Source organism: Halichoerus grypus, chromosome 5, assembly GCF_964656455.1.
Source record: "Halichoerus grypus chromosome 5, mHalGry1.hap1.1, whole genome shotgun sequence".
NCBI lineage: Eukaryota > Metazoa > Chordata > Mammalia > Carnivora > Phocidae > Halichoerus > Halichoerus grypus.
This window is the reverse complement of record NC_135716.1, coordinates 111,538,874-111,561,598: the sequence shown is the minus strand read 5'-3', so window position 1 is coordinate 111,561,598 and position 22,725 is coordinate 111,538,874. Positions and strand designations below refer to the sequence as shown.

Below are 22,725 nucleotides of genomic sequence, written 5' to 3'. Positions count from 1 at the left end.
ACACTGGCAACAACTGGAGACCTTTTGGGTTGTCACAACTGAAGAAGGGGTGGTACTGGCATCTAGTGGGTAGAAGCCACGGATGCTGCTGCACATCCCTACAACGTAAGGGAGAGCCTCCTGCCACAATTTGGCCTCAAATGCCAATAGTGCCAAGGCGGACAGACCCTGGGTTACAACTATCTTGTCATATTTCATATGCCTTTGTAAACTGTCTTCAATCCTTCAGGAACAAAGAATATATAGTGAACTACTGCTTCTGAAGTAAACAATGTTAACATTGTGATAAAGATGCAGAAAGCATAAGTTTCTTTTCATAATAACATATTCAAATTATATATTTGAATATACTTATTAACTTAGTTGCTAATCGATTCAATCACCTAAAAGATAAAAATGTCGCTATTAATATTTTCAAAAAGTTAGCATGTTCCTGAAAGAAATAATAAAGCTAGATATCTTGCCTTTCATTAAACTGAAAAATCTCATGTACCAGGCTCTCTGGCACTAATTATACATGGTGGACCAGATGGATATGGTCCCTGTACTCACGGAGCACAAACCTCATTCATGAATAGGTGATGTTAAGCCAAGCATTGTTTTGTTTTTTTTTTATGATTTTATTTATTTATTTGACAGAGAGGGACACAGCGAGAGAGGGAACACAAGCAGGGGGAGTGGGAGAGGGAGAAGCGGGCTTCCCGTGGAGCAGGGAGCCTGATGCGGGACTCGATCCCAGGACCCTGGGATCATGACCTGAGCCGAAGGCAGACGCTTAACAACTGAGCCACCCAGGTGCCCCAAGCCAAGTATTGTTAATAGTGTATTGATGCCTCTCCCCTTTTAAGTTGAATAGTTTAAGGAAACAGAAATTCTTATAAAATGAAAAACTTTAATAATTGTTTAAAGCAAAGGCACAAGTAGACATTTCAGGTTATCATACAATGTTACAATAAGAAATTCCAACAGTAAAATGAAAAACATTATAATTTTGCATCTCTATAGTATATCTAATGTATTATTCTATTATCTTTTCTTTGGAGTGAAAAGAGAGGATAGGTAGATCAATGGATGTGATGTAAAAAGTTGGATTATAAATAGCATTCACTCCACTTTTAACCAGGAATTTTAATTTCAGGAGAATGAATTAAATTAAAATTAATTCATTTTTAAAAACTTACTGTTTTGTTAATGATGGAGCAGCAGTAACTTTCAGGCTAAAGCACACTGTTTCAATAAAGTAAATCCTTGATTTCATAAAACATTAGCTGTTGACGTCTGGTACTACACAATCATTAAGCTGGCCATGAAAGGGCTTTACCGAAACACAATTCATATATTTATTTTACTTTATATCTGAAAATGATAGTGTATTATGTAAAAAGATAAAGAAGAATATGGAACCAATTCATTTCTTATGATGTTAGAAATAAAATATTTAAAAAGGTCTAGACCTTGTTTTCAAAGGCACTATCTGGAGAGTAACAAGCTGCATCATGCTCAGAGCTGTTTTGTTTTTTTTTCTTCCAAACTAGCTTGCCAGTTGAGACTTGACGTCTCAATTAGTCATCAAACATTGAGTACCTAATATCTATCAATAGAAAGGGTAGAAATTGTGTAACATTATCTTTGACTGCTTTTTTCAGGAAGAAAAAAATTTACCTTCAATTCTTAAAAGGCTGTTGAAATATTGGCTTGATCTAAAAGTTCTGTTTCATCACCTCAGTGCGATTTCCATTTTATTCAGATCACCTGTAGCTTCTACTTGTAGCGTTTCAACCTAGATGGCAATAACACCAGGAAGGTAACTATCCTAAGAGTGAGTGAGTGAGTGAGTGAGTGAGTGAGTGTGTGTGTGTGTGTGTGTGTGTTTATTTTATTCACTTAATTCCTCCCTGAATATTGTCCAGCTCTAAGTGTTAAACTGAGTAACATTTAAATGACACAAAGTAATTGTGTCAGGGATTAAATAAAATCTATTAAGAGAACATTTTCCAATACCTCGAAAGTCTTAATTTGAAGGGCATAGCATCCTGGTTGCATCCTAAAAACCAGGAAGATTCTAAACCCTTCTAAGGAGTATTTGAATCAAAGTTCTTGAATGAGACGATTGTTGTTTCTAGTTTTTCCATTGTCCAAATTACAAGAATATCAATGGATTAAGGTTTATTTACCATGATTCTTTTAACACCCAATTCCTAACCAGAAAACAGTACTTAGGAAATTCTCTAAGAATATCTTTCAGATTTAGAATTCCAACATGATTCTAGAAAGATGTTCTTATTTTAAAGTCAAATTATAACATCGACTCCTTGAAGCATACCTTAAAGGTCAACATGCCTGTTTGAAAGAGCAGTGCTGGGATTCTGGAATTCTTCCCTTTCTGTCTCCATTTCCAAAGGTAGAGATGTCCTTCCAAATTTGTCTTTGGCATCAAACAGCTGGAATATTTTCCACTTTGAATAGTTGTGAGTTTAAGATCCACTAGGAAATTTTAGTCTTCCAAACCATTAGTTCAACAGCAAAAGCAAATCGTCTGATCTACTGAGACAAACTTAAGACGCAAGCCTACATTTTAGAGGGTCTGCAAACTTTTTCTCTAAAGTGCCAAACGGTAGATATTCTGGGCTGTTTGTGCACTACGGTCTCTGTTGTCTCTACTCTGCCATGGTACACGAAAGCAGCCGCAGACAATACGTAAATGGATAAGCATGGGTAAGCTCCAATAACACAGTTTTATCAATACTGAATTTCAGAGGATTTTCATGTGACACAAAATATTATTCTTTTGATTTTTTCCCCCAACTATTTAAAAATTAAAAACCACTCTTAGCTTGTGGGTCATGTAAAAACAGGAAGCTGGCTAGAAGAGCCTTATGGCCTGTAGTTGCTGACCCTTGGTCTAGATCAATAGATTTCTTATTGTGGGGGTGAAACCAATCATGTGGCCATGACTCATCTCATTTTACCTGGGCATCAAGAGCTTCTAGGCTGACAGTATGAACCCCAAAAGAGAATCCTAAAAGCACCAGACAATTCTAGTAGACGATTCTAGTAGAGCTGTGCAGAGTCTGAGTGTTGATACATCTATACCCAGATACAGATCTATATATATTCAGGAAACACATTTAAATCACATTAATTGTCAGAAAAGCAGAGAATTGAGAAATCCATTAGCTGAACCTTTTCAGCTTGGTGTCAGAGAGATCTTGATTAAAACTTTGGCTCTGCTACTTACTAAATTGTAACCACAGGTAAATTACTTAACCACTAAAATTTAACCTGGTGATATGGACACAACAGGCCTATTTTCAATCTTGTTTCTCAAGCAAATAGCGACAAAGGGCTTGCTAGAAAAGCCTAGTTTATCATGTACCATAAAGTTTAACTTCTGGCTTTAGACACAAAACGATTTTGTCTCTTCTACTCCATTCTGTCATGTAAAGTTCTTTTTCTGCAGGCACCATATTGTACAAAAGTGTACCTCCATATATACTGAATTCTACTTTCCTCTTATCCTTGAAGGCTATTGTTGTCCACAGGCTGCTGATGAAAATGGAAGTGGAAAGCATCCAGTCAACACACTCTTGTTATCTTTACGTACTCTAAGTGTAATTTGGTGTCTCCACCAATTTATCAAAGACAGGCATTCAGGTTTCCAGGGAAAAAAGTCTAGATGATAAAAAGGAAGAACTGGTAGGAAAGAATTCTTATGGCTTTATCTATGGATTAACTAGAGAATCTGAAGATAATGTTCATAGATTATTTGCAGATATAATTTTTGTGTATCTTGGACCTCAGTCCATTGCTTAAATTATATTAAGTAGATATTAGCACTTAGTAATATGTGCTATAACCTCTTTAATCATGAAAAATGTATTGTTATATACACATGAAGCAAAATATGTCACCAGTAGTGTTTTTGAACAAGCATTAGTTCACTTATGAATCTGCTAGTGTTGAATGCTAAGCAAAATACTAAAGCTATTAAAATATTAGTGTTTGGTTTTATTTTCAATTTTCTTTTAACCTAGTATTTACAGAAGTCCTGTTAGAATGCTGAAGGCAGTCATTTGGCAACATGTACATTCTCCATATAAAATGATTTTCAATGTGGGTGATGTAAATTTATAAATATGTACAAAAACCCCATTTATTTGTAGTTAACCTACTACTCTGACCAGTAGGCAACACACGGAAGCATCATATGCACGTAAAAATTAAAATTAAAACAAAACTTAAAACTCTCAAGACAGATGACCATTCATTTGTGTTTGTAAAATTATATGGGGAAAAAAAGGCGTTGTATTTGGGAGCTTTCAGTGGCCCACTATTAAAGCAGTAATTTTAACTGAAAAACAAAAAACAAAAAACAAAGAACCCAGAAACACTCCCCCAACACAAAAACACAAGATAAATTAGATGTATATCTTGGTCAAATGTTTGTAGACAGCTGCCCTGAAAACAAACTAATAAATATGCAATTTGTTGAATGAGCATGAAATATTGCACTAGAGCAGTTTTGTCTGAAGAAAATTCAATTTTCCATAGTCCTGAACTCCAAAATGCTTCCCACATATAAACTGCATTTTCTAAACAACAAACATTAATATTCAGTAATACTGTTAGAACCTTATTTTTCCCATTAACCATATTCCAGTCTACTTTATGGCAATGGTAAGTCAGTGGTGAAGATTTGGCAAAGATAAAAAGGCAGATAAGACTGTAAAATATATATATATATGTATATGTATATACGTATGTACATATGAAACAGATATGTTCCAAAAACCCTTAATCATATGATAACTGATCCCTTAAAAAACCCCACAGTCTAGGTCACAGTGATGGTCAGACAGTGGTTGAGTACGACTCTCTTCTTGGGGGCTGCTCCTTTCGAGCCATTTGGTTGCCGTCTCTTGTCTCCAACACACTGTCTTCTGTTTCGCTTTCACTACCATCTGCCACAGTGGGGTCCAAAGACATCGGGCCAGATTTTCTGTGCAAAGGAAAACCAACACCACTTTCCCGTAAGGAATTATCCATAAAATCTTCATCAGAGGAATGGAATGATTCATCATCTCCTATTAAATGGTTGACAATGTGGATTCCATCAAAAGGAGGCTGGCCTGAGAAGACCCTCTGGCCTTTTAGGCACCTGAGCTGTCAAAACAAAATCCAAGTTAATATACTCAACTAGGGGAAACACACACACCAAGACAGCAAACGTTTCGTGTTTAAGAAAGAAGATACCTTGCCTTTTTTTTTTTTTTTTTTTGCCATTTGTAGATAAAATAGTAACTATCAATTTTTATGTGCCTCCTATGTGTTATGTAATAGGCACATAACTTGTTATTTTAATTGAATTATCACAAGAGTCCTATGTGGTAGATTTTATCATCCTCATTAGAAATTAGGAAATGGAAACTCAGGTAGAGGTACTTGCTGTGGACACATAGCTAACAGCAAAATTTAGATTCAAATTGAACCTTCATTATATTACAGATAATATAATGAACTCCATGCACCCATCACCTAATTTCAACAACTAACATCATGGACAATCCTGTTACACTATACCTCTCCTGTCCCTGGATTACTTTGAGGTGAATCCCAGACACTCTATCAGTTTTACGTAAATATTTCAGCATGCATATCTAGAAGATGTGGACTTTAAGACCATACTCTGAACTATCACACACACTGCCTCAAGAACATGTCCCCATAATAATGAAAATCAGTTACAAATACTGAAAACTTGCTATGAATCTCCATCCTATTATAATATTCCAAAGACCACCAAACCACTATCAGTCACTCTGGGCAGGAATGCGTCTTCCTACTAATGAGATTTCTCTCTGCATGGGAGGAATGAGTAGTATATAATTTTGCCTTCTCTCCCCTACTCCTCCCTAGGGAGAACGAGCAACTTCTCTCGTGAGGGAATAGGGGAGAGAAATGGCATGTATTTCTCAGCTATTTTTCTTCTCTTTCCACCTTTCAGAACCAGCTTCTGGCTATCCCAGGAGCTTCACATGGCCAGACCTTCATGTGGACATCATATGCTACCTGTTACTGGGTGGGCAAGTCTGACTAATTCTAGAGTTCAGCAATGAAAAACCCATTGTTGTCACCAATCTAAACCACATTCTGCAAAACCAGCTTTTTCAGGATTAAAGGTGACTTCTTTCTATCATCTCCTATTTCTTTGCCTAAGTTACCTTAAACTCCCAAACCCGCCGCCATGGATATTACCACTTCTACTACCATATAATTGAGACGTCAGCCCTGTCGTCCTCAAGAGCTTAGGTTTTAAATAGGAAATTTAATTTTGATAAGGTCACTTGTTTAATTTCTCCCACACACCATGAATTTTCTCCTACAATAGAGCAGAAGAGCTAAAAACAAAACAACCAAAACAATAATTGAAAAAAACTAATTACCAAATTCTCCCTTGACTTGGAAGAATTTGGCTGAAATAGGTCCCATGCCTCCTACCCTTCTCATTACTATTAACCTTCAACTTTGTTTCTCAGGGACAAATTCCTGGTCACTCACTATCTTTCAAATCTTAAGATAAAGCCTGTGTGAAATATTCAGGAAATATTACATATACTTTCAAAACTAACGGTTCTGAGAGTAAAGACACTACAGCCTTGCCATACATCTGCCAGCTCTCCTGACAGACTTCCGGGAAGAAGTGAAGAAACGTCAGCACTTCCCTGCTGGGTTGTGAGCAACGGGAAACAAGAAGGATGCTGAGACTCCGGACAGTGATGTCTGCCTCAGACCTTCAACCCTAAAGAAATCCCTATGCCCTGGGCCAAGAGAATAAAATTACAGTGAGGTACGAGGTACTTTAAGTAACACCATCTCCCTTGGCAGGGCAGAAAGGATCTAACCTCGGAGTTGAAGTTTTAGGGAGAGGGCACAGAGCGCCACAAGGACCTCTTGATAGCTGTCATACCCACTGCGTTACTACAACTGCCACGTGCTGATGCAACATCCTATCACCACGTTGCAATACACAACTTGGAGCTCCAAGTGTTAGATTAAGTCAGTTAATCTCTTCCTTTCTTTTCTTCCCAGACCCTTTTGAAGAAATAATCTGGAACACGTGTCTTCCTTTTCCCTGGCTGTTACCAAAGGAGTACGGCAGGGGAACCACAACTTCCCAATTGTTTGGAAAGCTGTAGCTCTAACAGATTTTATTGCAACTAAAAAACTGCAGCCTCTTATCAGATGTAGTAAGTCACCTCAAAATATTATATAAAACTAACTCTAGGTGGAGGGGTCATTTCCTCAACGTCAAAGGGGATGCAACTAAAGCTTCTTTATTTGAGAACTGCTAATAAAGAATAGCAATAGCATAAAGAAATTTTGGAGAAGAAAAAGGTGAAGGCAAGGGATTCTCTGGTAAAACTGAAGCTATCCCTTCATTATCTCTTAGACCTAGGAGTGTGCTCACTGGTTCTGAGAGGAAGGAGGCCTGTATATGCCCCGAAAGGGGACATTTGCACAGGAACTCCAGGGTACTAAGTACCCATAATGTGCTCTAGAAGGGGCTGAACTTCAGGTGAGGATGTCCTGTGAAGAGAGGTTTGGCTAGAGGAAGGCCAGAGCTGGGCCCTCTAACGCGCAGTCTTGGGTGTCTGGATCTAAGAGCTGTACTGCTGATCCTATTACTAGACTTTTAGGAGCTAATTATATTTAAACAACAACAAAAACCAGACAAGTTTCTCAACCCTACATACCCACTTCCACAGATATTATTATTGGTAGCACACTTAGATTAGCATATCTCAAAATATGGTCCACTGATCATCTCCATCAGGATAACCAAAGATGATTATTAAAAATGCAGAATCCATACCCAGATCTAAGGAATCAAAATCCAGAGAGTAAAACATTTTTTTAAAAAGTTTATTATTTGTTTAAATAATCTCCACACTCAGCGTGGGGCTCGAACTCACAACCCTGAGATCAAGAGTCACAGGCTGCACTGACTGAGCCAGCCCGGCGCCCCGAGAGTGAAACAATCTTACAAGCATCTCAGGAGATTGTGATAGCTCAGTTTGAGAAATCACTGTGGTAGATATTCTGTTCAAATCAAATGAGGCTGAGTCAGAAAGGAGTTGATTTACCTGAAATGGTAATTCTTATTCACAATAAAAGTGCTTCTGAACAAAGAACAACTGCCTGTGTGTGTCTGGTATACAGAAATGGATGCAATCTTTCAGTAGTACAACCAAGCTGTTCGCAGCCAAATCCACTACCTGGTGGGTGAAACAAGGGGCAGTCTGTTTAAATGCGTTTTCCTGAAACTTTCTCCTGGTATAGGGTAGGACCCAGGAATGTATATGTTCAAAAGACCTGAATAATTTTGATGCACATCCCAGGGTAAGGACCACTACTTAGGCAACGTTTTGTCTGTTTGGTTGGCTTTGTTTGGTATCTCCTTTGAATCAATCAAAGGATCAGGAATCTGACAAAAGCTACTGACTCTCTTTCTTGAAAAGTACATATATATACTTTAGCATACCCTTCTGCAACCCCCTGTCTTTTCTAATTTTTGGTGAAAGACTGTTGGGACATCTTTATGAAGCAACAACAAAACAACTAAACTTTGTGAAATGCCAGTAACACACTCATATCATGAAAAAGATTTAAAAAGTATTATTTTTCTAGGTGAAATTAGACATAGGTTTTAAAGTCACTGAATGTGAATGGAAGTACTTTTGAGATTCACCAAGGAAACAGAGGGACCAGGATTCTTTGGAATTTTAAGCAAAGGGACTCTTCTCTGGTGAATCTTGGGATTTCCCCAAGGAAGTGTCTCAGCTAGATCATAGTCAACAAACCCTATCCAGGCATTCAGAACTTCCTGCCAGCTTTTTAAGTTCTCCACGCCTAAAGTTTGAGCAGGGAGTCAAATATTTGAAAAAAGCACCTAAGAGATGCTAGGAAGAAAAAAAAAAAAAGGCAACTAGGAGGAAACAGACTATTGGTGAAAAGAAAACTCTTTAAAAATCATTTATTTCCTCTGAAGAAACTGCATCCATGTGTAAAAAAACAAAAACAAAACCAAAAACACCAGAATACTCTAAAAGAGGTTTCAGACATAAATTTCTCTGACCTGAAAGACATGAGCTTTGAGACTGAAAAAGCCTATCAAGTATCCATCATGATGGATAAAAGTAGACTTATACGATGGTACCTCACAGTGAAATTTCAGGACACTGGGAATAAGAAAAGATAAAGCATCCAGCCAAAAACAAAAACATGTTGTATATAAAAGATTAAGAATCACGATAGGGGCACCTGGATGGCTCAGTCCATTAAGCCTCTGCCTTCAGCTCAGGTCATGATCTCAGGGTCCTGGCTCCCTGCTCAGCATGGGGCCTGCTTCTCCCTCTCCCTCTGCCCCTCTGCCCTGCTTGTGTGTTCTCTGGCTCTATCTCAAATAAATAAATAAAATCTTAAAAAAAAAAAAAGAATCACAATGATATTAGACTTCTCAACTCTAAAGAGAGTAGAGCAAGACCTTCAAAATTCTGAGAAAAAATTTCCAACATACATTTAAAAAATTGTAATTACAGGGGATAATTTAGTGGATTCCTGTGTTGTCATCACCTAGCTATTTGGAAGCAAATGAAAAAGGATTTTTATGTTTTTTTCTCTTAATAAATATGATCACATTTATTTTCAATAGCTTTTATTCTGCCACCAGGAATATTTGAGCATGCCTATTATATCCAGCCTTGGCCAGCATGACCATTACATATTTTTCTTCATTATAATATGCACTATTATTGTCACTTGGTTTCTTTGATTACTGCTGGGATGGTTGAGAGTTTCTTTTGTTTTCTTTTTATCCCAGTATAGTTAACATATAGTATTATATTAGTTTCAGGTGTACAATATAGTGATTCAACACTTCCATACATGATCCAATGCTCATCACAAGTGCCCTTCTTAATCCCCATCACCTATTTCACCCATCCTCCTGCTCACCTACCCTCTGTTAACCATCAGTTTGTTCTCTATAGTTTAAGAGTCGATTTCTTGGTTTCTCTCTTTCTTGAAATACAGGTTTTAAATAATGTTAGCCTATTGTACTAGAAGAGGTCTTAGAAAAATGTAACACATAATCTAATTCTGGAGTCCTTACTTTTGGGAGAATGTTGATGATGTTTAACAGCACCCTTTGACTTCCTAATTCTCCAGATCAACAATTAATAAATTGTGTTATATGTAAGAACCACCTGGGATTTATTTTAAAAATATATAGACTTTTGGGCCCTCCTCTCAGACACCTGGATTCAGCAGGCAGGACTCAGGAATCTGTATTTTAAACAAGTACTCCAGGTAGTTCTTTTTTTTTTTTTTTTAAAGATTTTATTCATTCATTTGACAGAGCAAAAGCATAAGCAGGGGGAGCTATAATCAGAGGGAGAGGGAGAAGCAGGCTCCCCACTGAGCAAGGAATCCAATGAGGGGCTTGATCCCAGGACCCTGGGATCATGACCTGAGCTGAAGGGAGAGGCTTAACCAATTGAGCCACCCAGGCGTCCCTCCAGGTAGTTCTGAATAGGATGATCCATAGATCACATTCTGAGAGACACTGCTCTAAATGGGTCATATTTAGGGATTTACTATATCAGGATCATGTTAAGAAAATTTGGTAAGGATAAATAAATTTGAACTTAAGATGTTCTTGTTAATTTATCCCTGCCATTATCACTGTCATATTTTAATAATACAATGGCCTAATGTGGACACACAACTAACTTGGGGGGAATAAATGAAAATACAAAGAACGAGAAGGCTAATAAATATTTTAAGATATGACACCTTCACCATCTAGTTTCAAATCTAGTTCCCATGGGGTAAGTGTTTCAGAGGATTCATCACTGAGGAACACCATCCAGTTTGAGACATCTCAACATCTCAGTTTATAACAAAGTGAGAGAACATGTGTGTTTATAAAACAGAGTCAGAGCCTTCTCTCCTCCTCCTCCTATCAAATGTCAACCTTCAAATTCAAACTTTATTCTGAGGATCAGCTTCATATTCAGGTGACAGACTATACCTTTTAAAGGATAACATGTCTAACTTTAGGAGTACAGTTCTAGCTTTACAGCCCTTGATTTTCTTAAAGATTTATTTATTTATTTTATAGGATGGGGAGGAAAGAGGGAGAGAGAAACTTAGCCTCTGTGCTGAGCCTGATGCAGGGCTCACTCTCAAGACCCCAAGATCAGGACCCAGCCAAAGCCAAGAGCCGGTTGCTTAACCAACTGTGCCACCCAGGTGCCCATAAGTAGCCTGATATTAAAGAGTATATTCTGTATGATTCCATTTAAATAGTTTAAAAAAATAATTTAAAAACAAGGAAAAAAAGAAAAATTTGGAGTTCAGTAATAGATAACACAAAGTTCATTAAACTTACTCTCCTTGCATTTGTGAACATTTGAAAATTTCCATAATAAAAAACATGCACATTAAAAAAATAAGGTCATCAATAAAATCTCTCAAAAACATTTCCAAGTTCCTCTGTAGCTGACCATTTGATAAGCAGTTACACTCACCATAACAAAACCCCAAATAATCCAATGACAAAAAACAAAAAAATAAAAACTGCTTCCTTTACATTTTAAAGGTATTTCTTTTTTGTTTTCTGGCATTATTTTGATATTAGTAGTTAAAATATTAGCATTTTAATAATTTTATAGCATATTTAATACATCAATAGGCATAAATATTTTCATAAACTTTAATACTGTATTGATTGACACACATATATATTTGAGTGTATTATTTATGGGTAAGTTTTTTCCAAGTTATAATGAATACTTAAAATCAGCACTGTCTGGATGGCTGCTGTACACACACACTACCACTTCTGTTAGCCTCTACAGAGGCGGACTGTTTCTTAATCCTTTTTGTATCCTAGAACTCAGTACTCTGACTTGACAAGAGCGGGCACATAAGAAATATGGATGAACTACACTGAAAAGATAACAGGATTCTCGAGAAAGCCCTCCGGTACTAATTATTCATCTCACCCTTTTTGAATAAGAATAATAAGAAGAAGACAGAGGGGAGTGCTAATATACGAGACCCCAATAAATGCACTGTTTCTTACCTGATATGGACTGCTTCGTCATGTTAGGCATGAAGAGACACAGTAAAGAAATAAAAACACAGAATTTGTTTAAATAATACTTAAGATATGCTGACATACTCATTACAGCTTAAAAAGCTAACAAAATCTTAACCTCTCACTAGCTTCAAAGAGATTGGATTTTAAGATTTCTCTGCATGTATTCAACAATACTGACCCAAAGAAAGTATTTAGTAATTAGAAAAAGAAAGTGTTAAGATATTATACAACTTATGAAGAATATAGCACAAGAGGCAGTATAACTAATAAGAAAACAGGAAACTGTCATGTTCATAGTCTGATGAACGTAGGTTTTGACAGGAAATAGCAGAGTTTCTAACTGCATGATAGTAAAAATTCAAACACTAAAAACTAGTATTAAAACTTATTACAGCTATTTCACATAAAGATTATCAGTAAAATTTGAAAGCAGGGAGAAAAACCTGCAGGAATGAATATTCTGAAGGCCCAAAGGACTTCATAATCATTAAAGATACACAAGTATTTAAAAAATTTCTCATTAGTCTACTTCATTAGCTAAACCTCTAGAGGTTAAGATAGAAGTTTGTTTTGTAAAACAGAGAAATGTTATAGCTTTAAAGATTTGTAGCCTTTAAATATAACTTCCTAATAAATAATAGAGAAATCTGTGCTGAGAAATTTGATCACCTGGGCTAGTGTCCATGTGGATAGAGTACACATGTTCTCTATGTGTCTGCTTTCTTCTAGTAATTTTAGAACACTGATAACTTGAAAAGGTTTGGGTTGATTTTTGCAGTTGATTTTAAAGAGACAGAACAGGTTATCCTTCCTCAATTTTAATGTGTAGGGGTAATAAAATTAATAATAAACTCATATTTATATGAGGTTTTACAGTTAAAAGTGCTTCCATGCATATTATTTATTTCAAGTTATTTCAAGTTAAGAAAATTTCCCCCGTGTGTGACTGGAGGCTGAATTGTACAGACAACTACCACTTTCTGAGATTCAAAAGAATAAGAAGGGCTGCACTGAATATTCTGAAAGACAATCAGTCCACAACAAAGTGGAAAAAAGTCATCCACACACCAAAAAAACCCCTAACCAAATGAACTTTGATCACTACCAGACAGGGTTTAAACCATTTAAGTGAGTCATGTGATACCAAGCGAACTGCAAAACAGATGCAGTTAAGTTTCCAAGACTGAGTCATATCAGATTATAAAAGCTCCTATTTGTACATTTGGGTTTATATAATCAATCTTTGTAAAACACTGAACTATCGTTGTTAACGCTAAATGTAACATTTCTGTAAGTGATGTATAAGATATAAAATTTTAAATAACTATACTTTATATGAGAAGATGGACATAAAGTTCAATAATCACAAAGATTTGTATTTCTAAGTTCTAGAGGCTTTGCTTTCTTTCTCCAAAGTATAATCGGTAATTTTGTTGAAATCCTTACATAATAGTTTTAATAGTGTTCTCAGTTTTCAAAATGTAAAAGGGAAATGATGTGCTAGATTAATTCTCAATTATCAGCTTCTTTCAAAAATGAATTGGACACATGACAAAGATTAAAACTAGCCATAAGCACCCAAACCAAAAGATTTCCAGTGAATCAGAACAGGAAACCAATAAAAGCAATCAATTGGAGGTCATGACTTTTTGATCACTGTATTACATAGACAGGAGCAAAAATTCAGACCTAGAGTACTTAAAAGTAGATTAAGTTGAAAAACTCAAGAATTGTTTTGAAATAATACAAAATAGACAATGTTGAAAGTGGTTCTGGCTTTAAGCTAAGTAAATTATTTTTAAAAACCAGATAAAGCACTTAAAATTAAAAAAACATACAGATTCTGTGTTAAATGTATAAAATGCAATAGTTAAAACTCATGCTTTTAAAAGCAAAGAAAATATATGTACCCACAATAATAAGTGAAAAAGGTGGAAAGGAAAGTCTGGCACTGAAGAAATTTATACTGTGCATTTGTTACCAGAGAAGGAGAGAGGGGGAAGAGTTAAGTCATTTAGAAAGAACTCTTAGTCTTTCTATAGTGTATACTTAGATTTATCCAGTATACTACGGCAAACAAAATGAAACTGCATGGTACTCTTCCTGGCAGCTGACACATCTTGATAAAATTGAAACCATTAACATTATTTAGAAGGTACTATAATGTCAATGGTGATGAGGTTAGGAATATATGAGCTTCTATGTAAATTTATGACCAATTACAGGAAATAAATCACTTCACACTTGTTTCACTCTGAACTTTTAAAGCTACATCAAAGTACATTTCATTTGATTTAACCTTCAGCTGAAGCACTGAAAAAATTCAAATGTTTAGTAAAACATCCTCATCAAAACTTCTTTTCTATCTGGATTGAACCATTAAGAGGAATCATTCTTCTCTAAGCTAAGATCATAGGTTTTCTCAGTCTATCTTATTACCCAAATTTTAATCATTTATCTGATAAGGGACTTATATCTAAAATATATAAAGAACTCTTACAACTCAATTATAAAAAGACAACCCAATTACAAAATGGGTAAAGGATCTGAGTAAATATTTTTCTAAAGAAGATATAGATGGCTAATGAGCATATGACAAGATGCCCAATATCATTAGCCACCAGACCAGGAAAACACAAATCAAAACCAAAATGAGATGACATTCATAGTTACTAGGATGGCTGTAACAAAAAGGAGAGATAATATCAAGTATTGGCAAGCATGTGGAGAAATTGGAACCCTCATACACAGCTGGTGGAAATGTAAAATGGTACAGCTGCTTTGGAAAACAGTATGGCAGTTCTTCAAACGATTAAACAGAGTGACAATATGACCCAGCAATTCCACTAGTAACATTCAAGACAAATGAAAACATATGGCCACAGTGAAATTTGTACATTGAATGCTCACATCAGCATTATCTATAAGAGCCAAGAGGTGAAAACAACCCAAATGTCCATCAACCAATAAATGGATAAATAGAATGTGGTATACCCATCTGATACAATATTACCACGTAATAAAAAGGAATGAAGTACTGATACATGCTACAACATGAATGAACCTTGAAAACATTATGCTAATAAAGAAACCAGTCACAGATGACCATATATTGTATAATTCCATTTACATGAAATGTCCAGAATCGGGAAATCTGTAGAGCCAGAAAGTAGATCAGTGGTTGCCTAGGGCTGGGGGAAGGGAGCATGGGGGAAATGAGGAATGACTGCTAATGGGAGTGGTATTAATTTTTGGAGTGATAAAAACATTCTAAGATTGTGATAATGGCTGCACAACTCTGTGAATATACTAAAAATGACTGAATTGTACACTTAAAATGGGTGAACTGTACTATATGTGAATTATATCTCAAATAAACCTGTTTTATATATATATTTTGTGGGTATGTTTCCAATGGAGATATTGCCACATTGAAAATAAATAATTTTCTATTTAGGAAATGTAGAAAATTTAATTGATTAAAAAAAATTCACCAACAATGTTTAATCTTCAACATCCAATTTTTTCCTCAACAGAAAAAATGAAGTGGTGGCTACCTTCTCCAGCTTCATCTTAATAGGCAGAAAATATTTGCAGTAAAAAGTTTAATGCTTTAGACAGAAGTATTAAGTAAAAGATGAATGCATTTGTAACATTCAGTTTTTTCCAGAAACTAAAATTAACTCCTGATGGAAAAATAATTTTAAAAATACATAATATACATGTATAGCCACAGACCTACACTATTTTGTCACTGAACACAAAATGAGTTTTCAAACAGAAAAGGTTAGTATCCCTCTCTTCCTCATTCTGGGGTGCTCATAGGCTGCTTAGTTAAGATTGGGCACTTGTAAACCACATGACCTCATGAATGCTATCTTATCATATCACAGGTTCCTCAGACTGACCACAACAACTTAAATCAGACAGGCAGCAAAGTAGCACTAAGTCTTGACACATATTATTGGTATGACATTTTAGCTGTCCAGTTCGTGGGGAGTGAAAATCTGATTATCTCAAGTCCAACTGCATCTGTGAGATAGGGTCCATGAAAGGCACATGATTTACTGCACTAAAGACTTCCAACCACAATTTAAAATTTTTAGTTTTTGTAAATCTGAGGGAGCTAGCTCATCTTTTATCAATTCTCCTTTAGTTGACACTTAGTTAAGTTTGTAGAACACATTTACAAACGTTCCTAGTTTGAAAAACTGTCAATACGATGTTATTGTTTCTTTTAAAAACTAGCATTTTAAAACTGAATTACCTGTTGCAAAAGAAAACAAGGTTTTAAAAATGATTGGCTATATTTCAAAATCTTGGCATAGCTGAAGAAACTGGACTTTTAGATTTAAGAATATACAACACTAAAAAACAAGTGTGAAGTATTGGGTAGCTTGAATAATAGGAAGAGAATATCTAAATTAAACTGAACAGATTCAAACTCGCTCTCAAATGCACTGTTTGGGCCAAGGTCTTAAAGAGAATATAATTCAAAACATAATCAAGGAAGAAGACTCTATTTTATGGATTTCCTCTCCCGTTTGATTAAGAAAGCTTTACCCTCAGCCATCAGATCAATCTCTCTGAAAGCTATTTTCAGAACCACACACGACAAACTGATCAGGCTAAGCCTCTGGTTTCAGAAGTGTCCCTCTCTACTGATTTCCCTATTATTTTTATAGCTGCTCCTTCTCTCTCTCCTGAGCTCATTATTTGCCTCCAAACCTTTGCATATGATGGCCTCTCTACCTAAATACTCTTCTACTCTCCTTTTTCTGGCTATCTTCTTTTTTTTATTATTATTATGTTATGTTAATCACCATCATTAGTTTTTTTTTTTAATTTTTTTATTGTTATGTTAATCCCCATACATTACATCATTAGTTTTAGATATAGTGTTCCATGATTCACTGTTTGTGCATAACACCCAGTGCTCCATGCAGAACGTGCCCTCTTTAATACCCATCACCAGGCTGACCCATCCTCCCACCCCCCTCCCCTCTAGAACCCTCAGTTTGTTTTTCAGAGTCCATCGTCTCTCATGGTTCGTCTCCCCCTCCAATTTCCCCCCCCTTCATTCTTCCCCACCTGCTATCCTCTTCTTCTTCTTCTTCTTCTTTTTTTTTTAACATATAATGCATTATTTGTTTCAGAGGTACAGATCTGTGATTCAACAGTCTTGCATGTCCTGGCTATCTTCTATTCCTCCTTCGACATAGTTTAGGTAGCTCCACGCCCAGAGACTTTGGACACATTTCTAGGCCACGGTGCCACGTGCTTCTACCACAGCACTGTCCATACAGACTGTTCTCCCTACCAGTCTGAATTCCTTCACAAGTGGGACAATGACTTTGAGATACCTAGCACAGGATGGGGATGGAAAGCACTTTAAAGATTATTTAACATGACTTCTTTAGGATGCAGTAAATGAGACAAGGCCTGAGGCACGCTTGGGAGCTAAATGATGTCCAAATGCTCACTGACTGAATGAATATATGAAGTAAATTGGCATCCTAAGGGCACACAGTTAATCAGTGGTAGAACTAGGCCTAGAATCCAGGTCTCCTGACTCTAAGCCCAATGTTCCAAAACTGATAGTTTCTCAACCATGTGTAGTAAGTTCTTTTTGGAGAACAAAGACACAAAATTCAGAAACAAAACTAAACATCAAATTAAAAAAACAAACAAAATAATCTGGAACTGTTATTAAGAATTTGATAAATTACACATATATCTATAATTTTTCCTCTCGTCTCCCTTTTATGGATGTGTTTAGAAATACTGGCATGATAATGAAAGGAGAAAGTAAAAGTTAGATGAAGAGGAGGGATAATTAGTTTTTTTTTTTTTTTTTTTTAAGTTGGCTCCCATCCAGCTGGAGCCCAACAGAGGGCTTGAACTCATGACCCTGAGATCAAGACCTGAGCTGAGATCAAGAGTCAGACACTTAACTGACTGAGCCACCCAGGAGCCCCAGGATAATCAGCTTTTGAATAAGTGAAAAAATTTAAAAATGAATACACAAGTCTTGAAACCTGAGTATACGAGTAAGTTCACTGGACTTTAGAACTGTAGCTCATTTGGTTGCTCACATCAGGCTGAATGAAATCTTTAAGCATATCCTATTAGTTTCACTTAAATGTTAACAAGTACATCTAATTCTGTAGTCATGTTAAAATCTTATTGGTATTATACATATTACTGAAATGTTTTTTTTTTTTTTAATTATATGGTTTATTTGTGTGTGGTCTAGGTCAACTGTTAACCATGTAAGTCATTGCAGGGGAGAGAGACAATCTTAAGTAGGATCCACGCCCAGTGCTGAGCCCAATACAGGGTTCAATCTCACAACCCGGAGATCATGACCTGAGCTGAAATGAAAAATCGGAGGCTTAACTGACTGAGCCACCGAGGCACGCCTGAAATAGTTTTAAGCATTTATATCTTATTTTTCTCATGTCTAAGATAGAAGAATATGCTATTAGATGGTGTTTTCATGGGAATGCTAATGGAATAAGTCTCTTCTATCCTTAGTCAATGAAATCTATTTAAGAACTGCTTTATAAGCAACTATAAAACCTGTCACTACAGGTGTTATAGTTAGTTCTAGTTTCTTTAAGAAATGCTTATTATTGGGGCACTTAGGTGGCTCAGTTGGTTAAGTGGCCAACTCTTGATTTCAGCTCAGGTCATGATCTCAGGGTCCTGGGATCAAGCCCTGAGTCGGGTTCCACGTTCAGTGAGGAATCTGCTTGAGGATTTTCCCTCTTCCTCTTCCTCTGCCCCTCCCCTCATTTGCCCTCTCCCACTCTCTATCTCCCTAAAATCAATCAATATTAAAAAAAAGAGAAAAGGAAACGCTTATTATCATCTGCCTTTACTTCTCATAACCTAAGTGGTATCTGACATCCAGTTTCCCTTAAGTGGTTTTTTATGACTTCCATTTTCAATCTAATTGTTGGAACCACTTATTAAGCAATTTATAGATTAGTACTAATAGACATTGTCTCACTACAATGCATTTGAAAATCTAGCTATTCTCGTTTACTGTAAAGTACTATTTAAAAACTTGCCACTTAGTGGGGCGCCTGGGTGGCTCAGTCGGTTAAGCATCTGCCTTCGGCTCAGGTCATGATCCCAGGGTCCTGGGGGGGATCGAGCCCTGCATCGGGCTCCCTGCTCGGCAAGGAGCCTGCTTCTCCCTCTCCTCCCCGCTCCTGCTTGCTTGTGCTATCACTATCTTTGTGTCTGTCCCTCTCAAATAAATAAATAAAATCTTAAAAAAAAAAACAAAAACCAAAAACCAAAAAAAACCTTGCCACTTAGTACCAGAAAACACAGAAGTGCTCAAAGACTAATGGGGTTGTAGAAAAAATAGATACTAGTTGAAGAAAGAAGAGAAAAGAAAAGGAAAGGAAAGAAAAGAAAAGAAGAGCAAGAGAGAGAGAGAAAAAAAGATAGAGATACTTGAAAGAGTTTCTACTGGTCAGATTCAGGACAATTTGAATACCAAGAGAACTGACTGAATCCATGAGTTCATAGCACTGTGTTAGGATTTTTGAAAGACTCTAAGAAATATAAGGCTGAATAAGGCACAATCTTTGCCGTCAAGGAACTCACAGTTTAGTTTGTCCCTAAGCATCAAGGACAGTACAACAATTCTTAATCAAAATAAACAAAATTATGTGCTGTGTTATCTCCCATTTCTGAACTATTAAGTACTATCAGTATCAACCATACAGTCTTTGTTAAATTAACTGTTCCACGTTTCCCCTTCAGATTGTAAATTCCTTGAGAGTAAGACTACACTGTACTTTGCATAGCATCTGGCACAATATCAGAAAAATATCCCATCTGACACAGCTTTGTATCCAAGTTTGACTTTACAATTCTAACTGGTCCTGTTCCTTGGCCAATGGAACGTTGTCTCTTAAGGTTATTTATTTGGTCCTTTAATTCTGAGTACCAGATTCAAATCCCTCATTTCTGATTGATTCTATAGTCTCTAAATTGGCTGTTTACCCAGATTTCATCCTAAAAATCTCTTAACTCTTTTGAGGCTTATCCTTCCCTAGTCAATACCCCTAAGAGGCTTCTTTCCTGGGTATCTCATCCTCTCTAGGGTCTAATTCCCTTTCTTACTTTGTTTTTTATTTTTAATTTTCCTTTTTTAAGTGATTTCATTATCTCACCTTACCGTCCTCTACCAGACCCATCTTTTTTGTCATGTTTGAGGATTCAACTCTAGTTCTTCAATGAAATTGTCATCATCCGAAACACATATTTTCATTAGCAAATTTAAACATCTTTTTTTACCTATAGTAGGAATAGGATACATGCATAGAGGCATGTAATTGGGTCGAACACCGCCCCCTTCTATGAATACAGCATAAAACTGGAAAGTGGTCTAAAAGTCTTGAATAAAAAGTAAGGTACCCTGTGTGGGATTATTATAGTTTTTCCTCTGTGTTATATATTCTTTTTGGAGGCAAAGAATAAATGGAAAGATGTACAGCCTTGGAGATTTTAAAAAATTAATCTAGAAACAATTCCTGGAAGTTTGGTCACAAGTTAAATAATAAACTCTTGCAACAGAATGTATTGAATAGCTGATCTATGTCCTTGGGTAAACTTGTATTCCTTAAATAATAGGTATAGATGAAATTGGGTTAACTATTTTTATCTAGTTCTATGTTTCTGGGAATGTCAAATTTGGCTAGAAAAATCTCAGTTGCCTCTGTTTTCAGAAAATCATCTAATATTTAGAAGTTAAGATTTTAGTAGCACCTACTGGAAACTGAAGCAGAATCTAAAGGGTCAAGTCACACCAATTCTCCAGTTTCAGATGGAAGAGAAATCCAGAACCTGATGCTGGAAGAAAAGTAAAGAATACTAGGTGGTAGTAAAGTTCTACTAACCAGACATTAGGTTCCCATCTGAGAGAAGTAATTAATTTAATTAAACCATTGTGGAACTCCTCCTACATCTCACATGTGACAGTTCAGTGAGTCGGCAGGACTGTGGCAGGGCAGAGGGATGTAGCAGATCAGTCCGAATGCCTGGGCAGTAGTTCCGTCTCTGCCACCAACTAGCTGTGTAACTTCAGGTAAGTCCCTTAACTCTTATGCCCTCAGCTTCCTCATTTAGCAAGTGAAAAACTAGATAAACTTTAAGAACATGTCTGGCTTAAAAAAATGTGAATCTGAAATCTCAGCTTTATGTCTTCTACACAGTGATATTATTGTAGACATTAAATATTGTACACTGTACAGTTTTATCTTATGACTTCAAATAAGATAAACTAATTATCTGAGATTAAATGGAACATATAAGAGGAATAGGAATAACAACACCCATTTAAAGAAGTCATTAAGAATGGATTTTTAATCTATAAATGGAGGTTGTAAAATTTAAAAACAGTGCTAAACATTTTTTAAAAGATTTTATTTATTTATTTGAAAGAGAGAGCACAAGCAGGGGGAGAAGCAGGCTCCCATGGAGCAGGGAGCCCGATGCAGGACTTGATCCCAGGACCCCGGGATCATGACCCGAGCCAAAGGCAGACACTTAAACGACTGAGCAACCCAGGTGCCCAGAGCTAAACATTTAATTTGAAGAGCCTTTTTTTTTTTTTTTAATTTTATTTATTTCTCAGAGAGAGAGAGCACAAGCAGGGGGAGCAGCAGGCAGAGGGAGAAGCAGACTCCCCACTGAGCAGGGAGCCTGATGCGGGGCTCCAGCCGAGGACCCTGGGATCATGACCTGAGCCGAAGGCAGATGCTTAATCAACTGAGCCACCCGGGTGTCCCTAATTTGAAGAGCCTTAAAGCAATTTCCATAGGAGTACAAATATGATCTCTCATTATCTACATAAGACCTTTTGGCAGCAGAAAAAAAACAATTTTCCTGTAGTGAGGCTTTTGTGAGCTCCTGCATGATACTTTACATTGCTTTAACTAGAAAAAAACAAATTTAAGGGAATATGTTTTTTTATTAAGAAGTTGCCACATTGGGGGCGCCCGGGTGGCTCAGTCGTTAAGCGTCTGCCTTCGGCTCAGGTCATGATCCCAGAGTCCTGGGATCGAGCCCCACATCAGGCTCCCTGCTCTGCGGGAAGCCTGCTTCTCCCTCTCCCACTCCCCCTGCTTGTGTTCCCTCTCTGGCTGTCTTTCTCTCTGTCAAATAAATAAAACCTTTAAAAAAAAAAAAAAAAAAAAAAAGAAGTTGCCACATTGGGAAACTGGGCACTTTTTACTGTAACAATATGCATGAAAGCTTGTAACTCCATGTATTGAAATTTTTTAAACAATAATTCTAAAATTAAGATTCAATTATCAACAGACATCAATACAAAAGACTACTTCTGCCTCCACCAGTACACTGTTGCTATCAATGCAGTTTGTAAAAATGTCAATTCTTTTTTAGGTTATCCTCTGTGAACTAGGTAATATACTTGGGGTTTTGCAAGATTTAAAAGGAAATAAAGACTGACAGAAACAGTCAATACAGAATAAGCATACAGTTAAAAAAACAAAAATATTACTATTCAGTTTGAA

General features: G+C 36.4%; 1 protein-coding gene across 8 annotated transcripts in view; it reads right to left on the bottom strand.

The window, feature by feature from the left end:
* Positions 1–872: 872 nt before the first annotated feature.
* The window catches only part of EVI5 (ecotropic viral integration site 5), a 197,921-nt gene continuing 176,068 nt past the window's right edge, over positions 873–22,725 (bottom strand). For 6 of the 8 annotated variants that reach the window (XM_078072757.1, XM_036103381.2, XM_036103382.2 and 3 more), the window contains one exon: positions 873–5,163. In XM_078072757.1, the coding sequence (XP_077928883.1) occupies positions 4,852–5,163 (312 nt within the window). In that variant the 3' untranslated portion in view covers positions 873–4,851. Of the gene's footprint in view, positions 5,164–12,148; positions 12,162–22,725 lie in introns of all 8 variants that reach the window. The other 2 variants (XM_036103389.2, XM_036103388.2) reach the window with 2 other exon arrangements.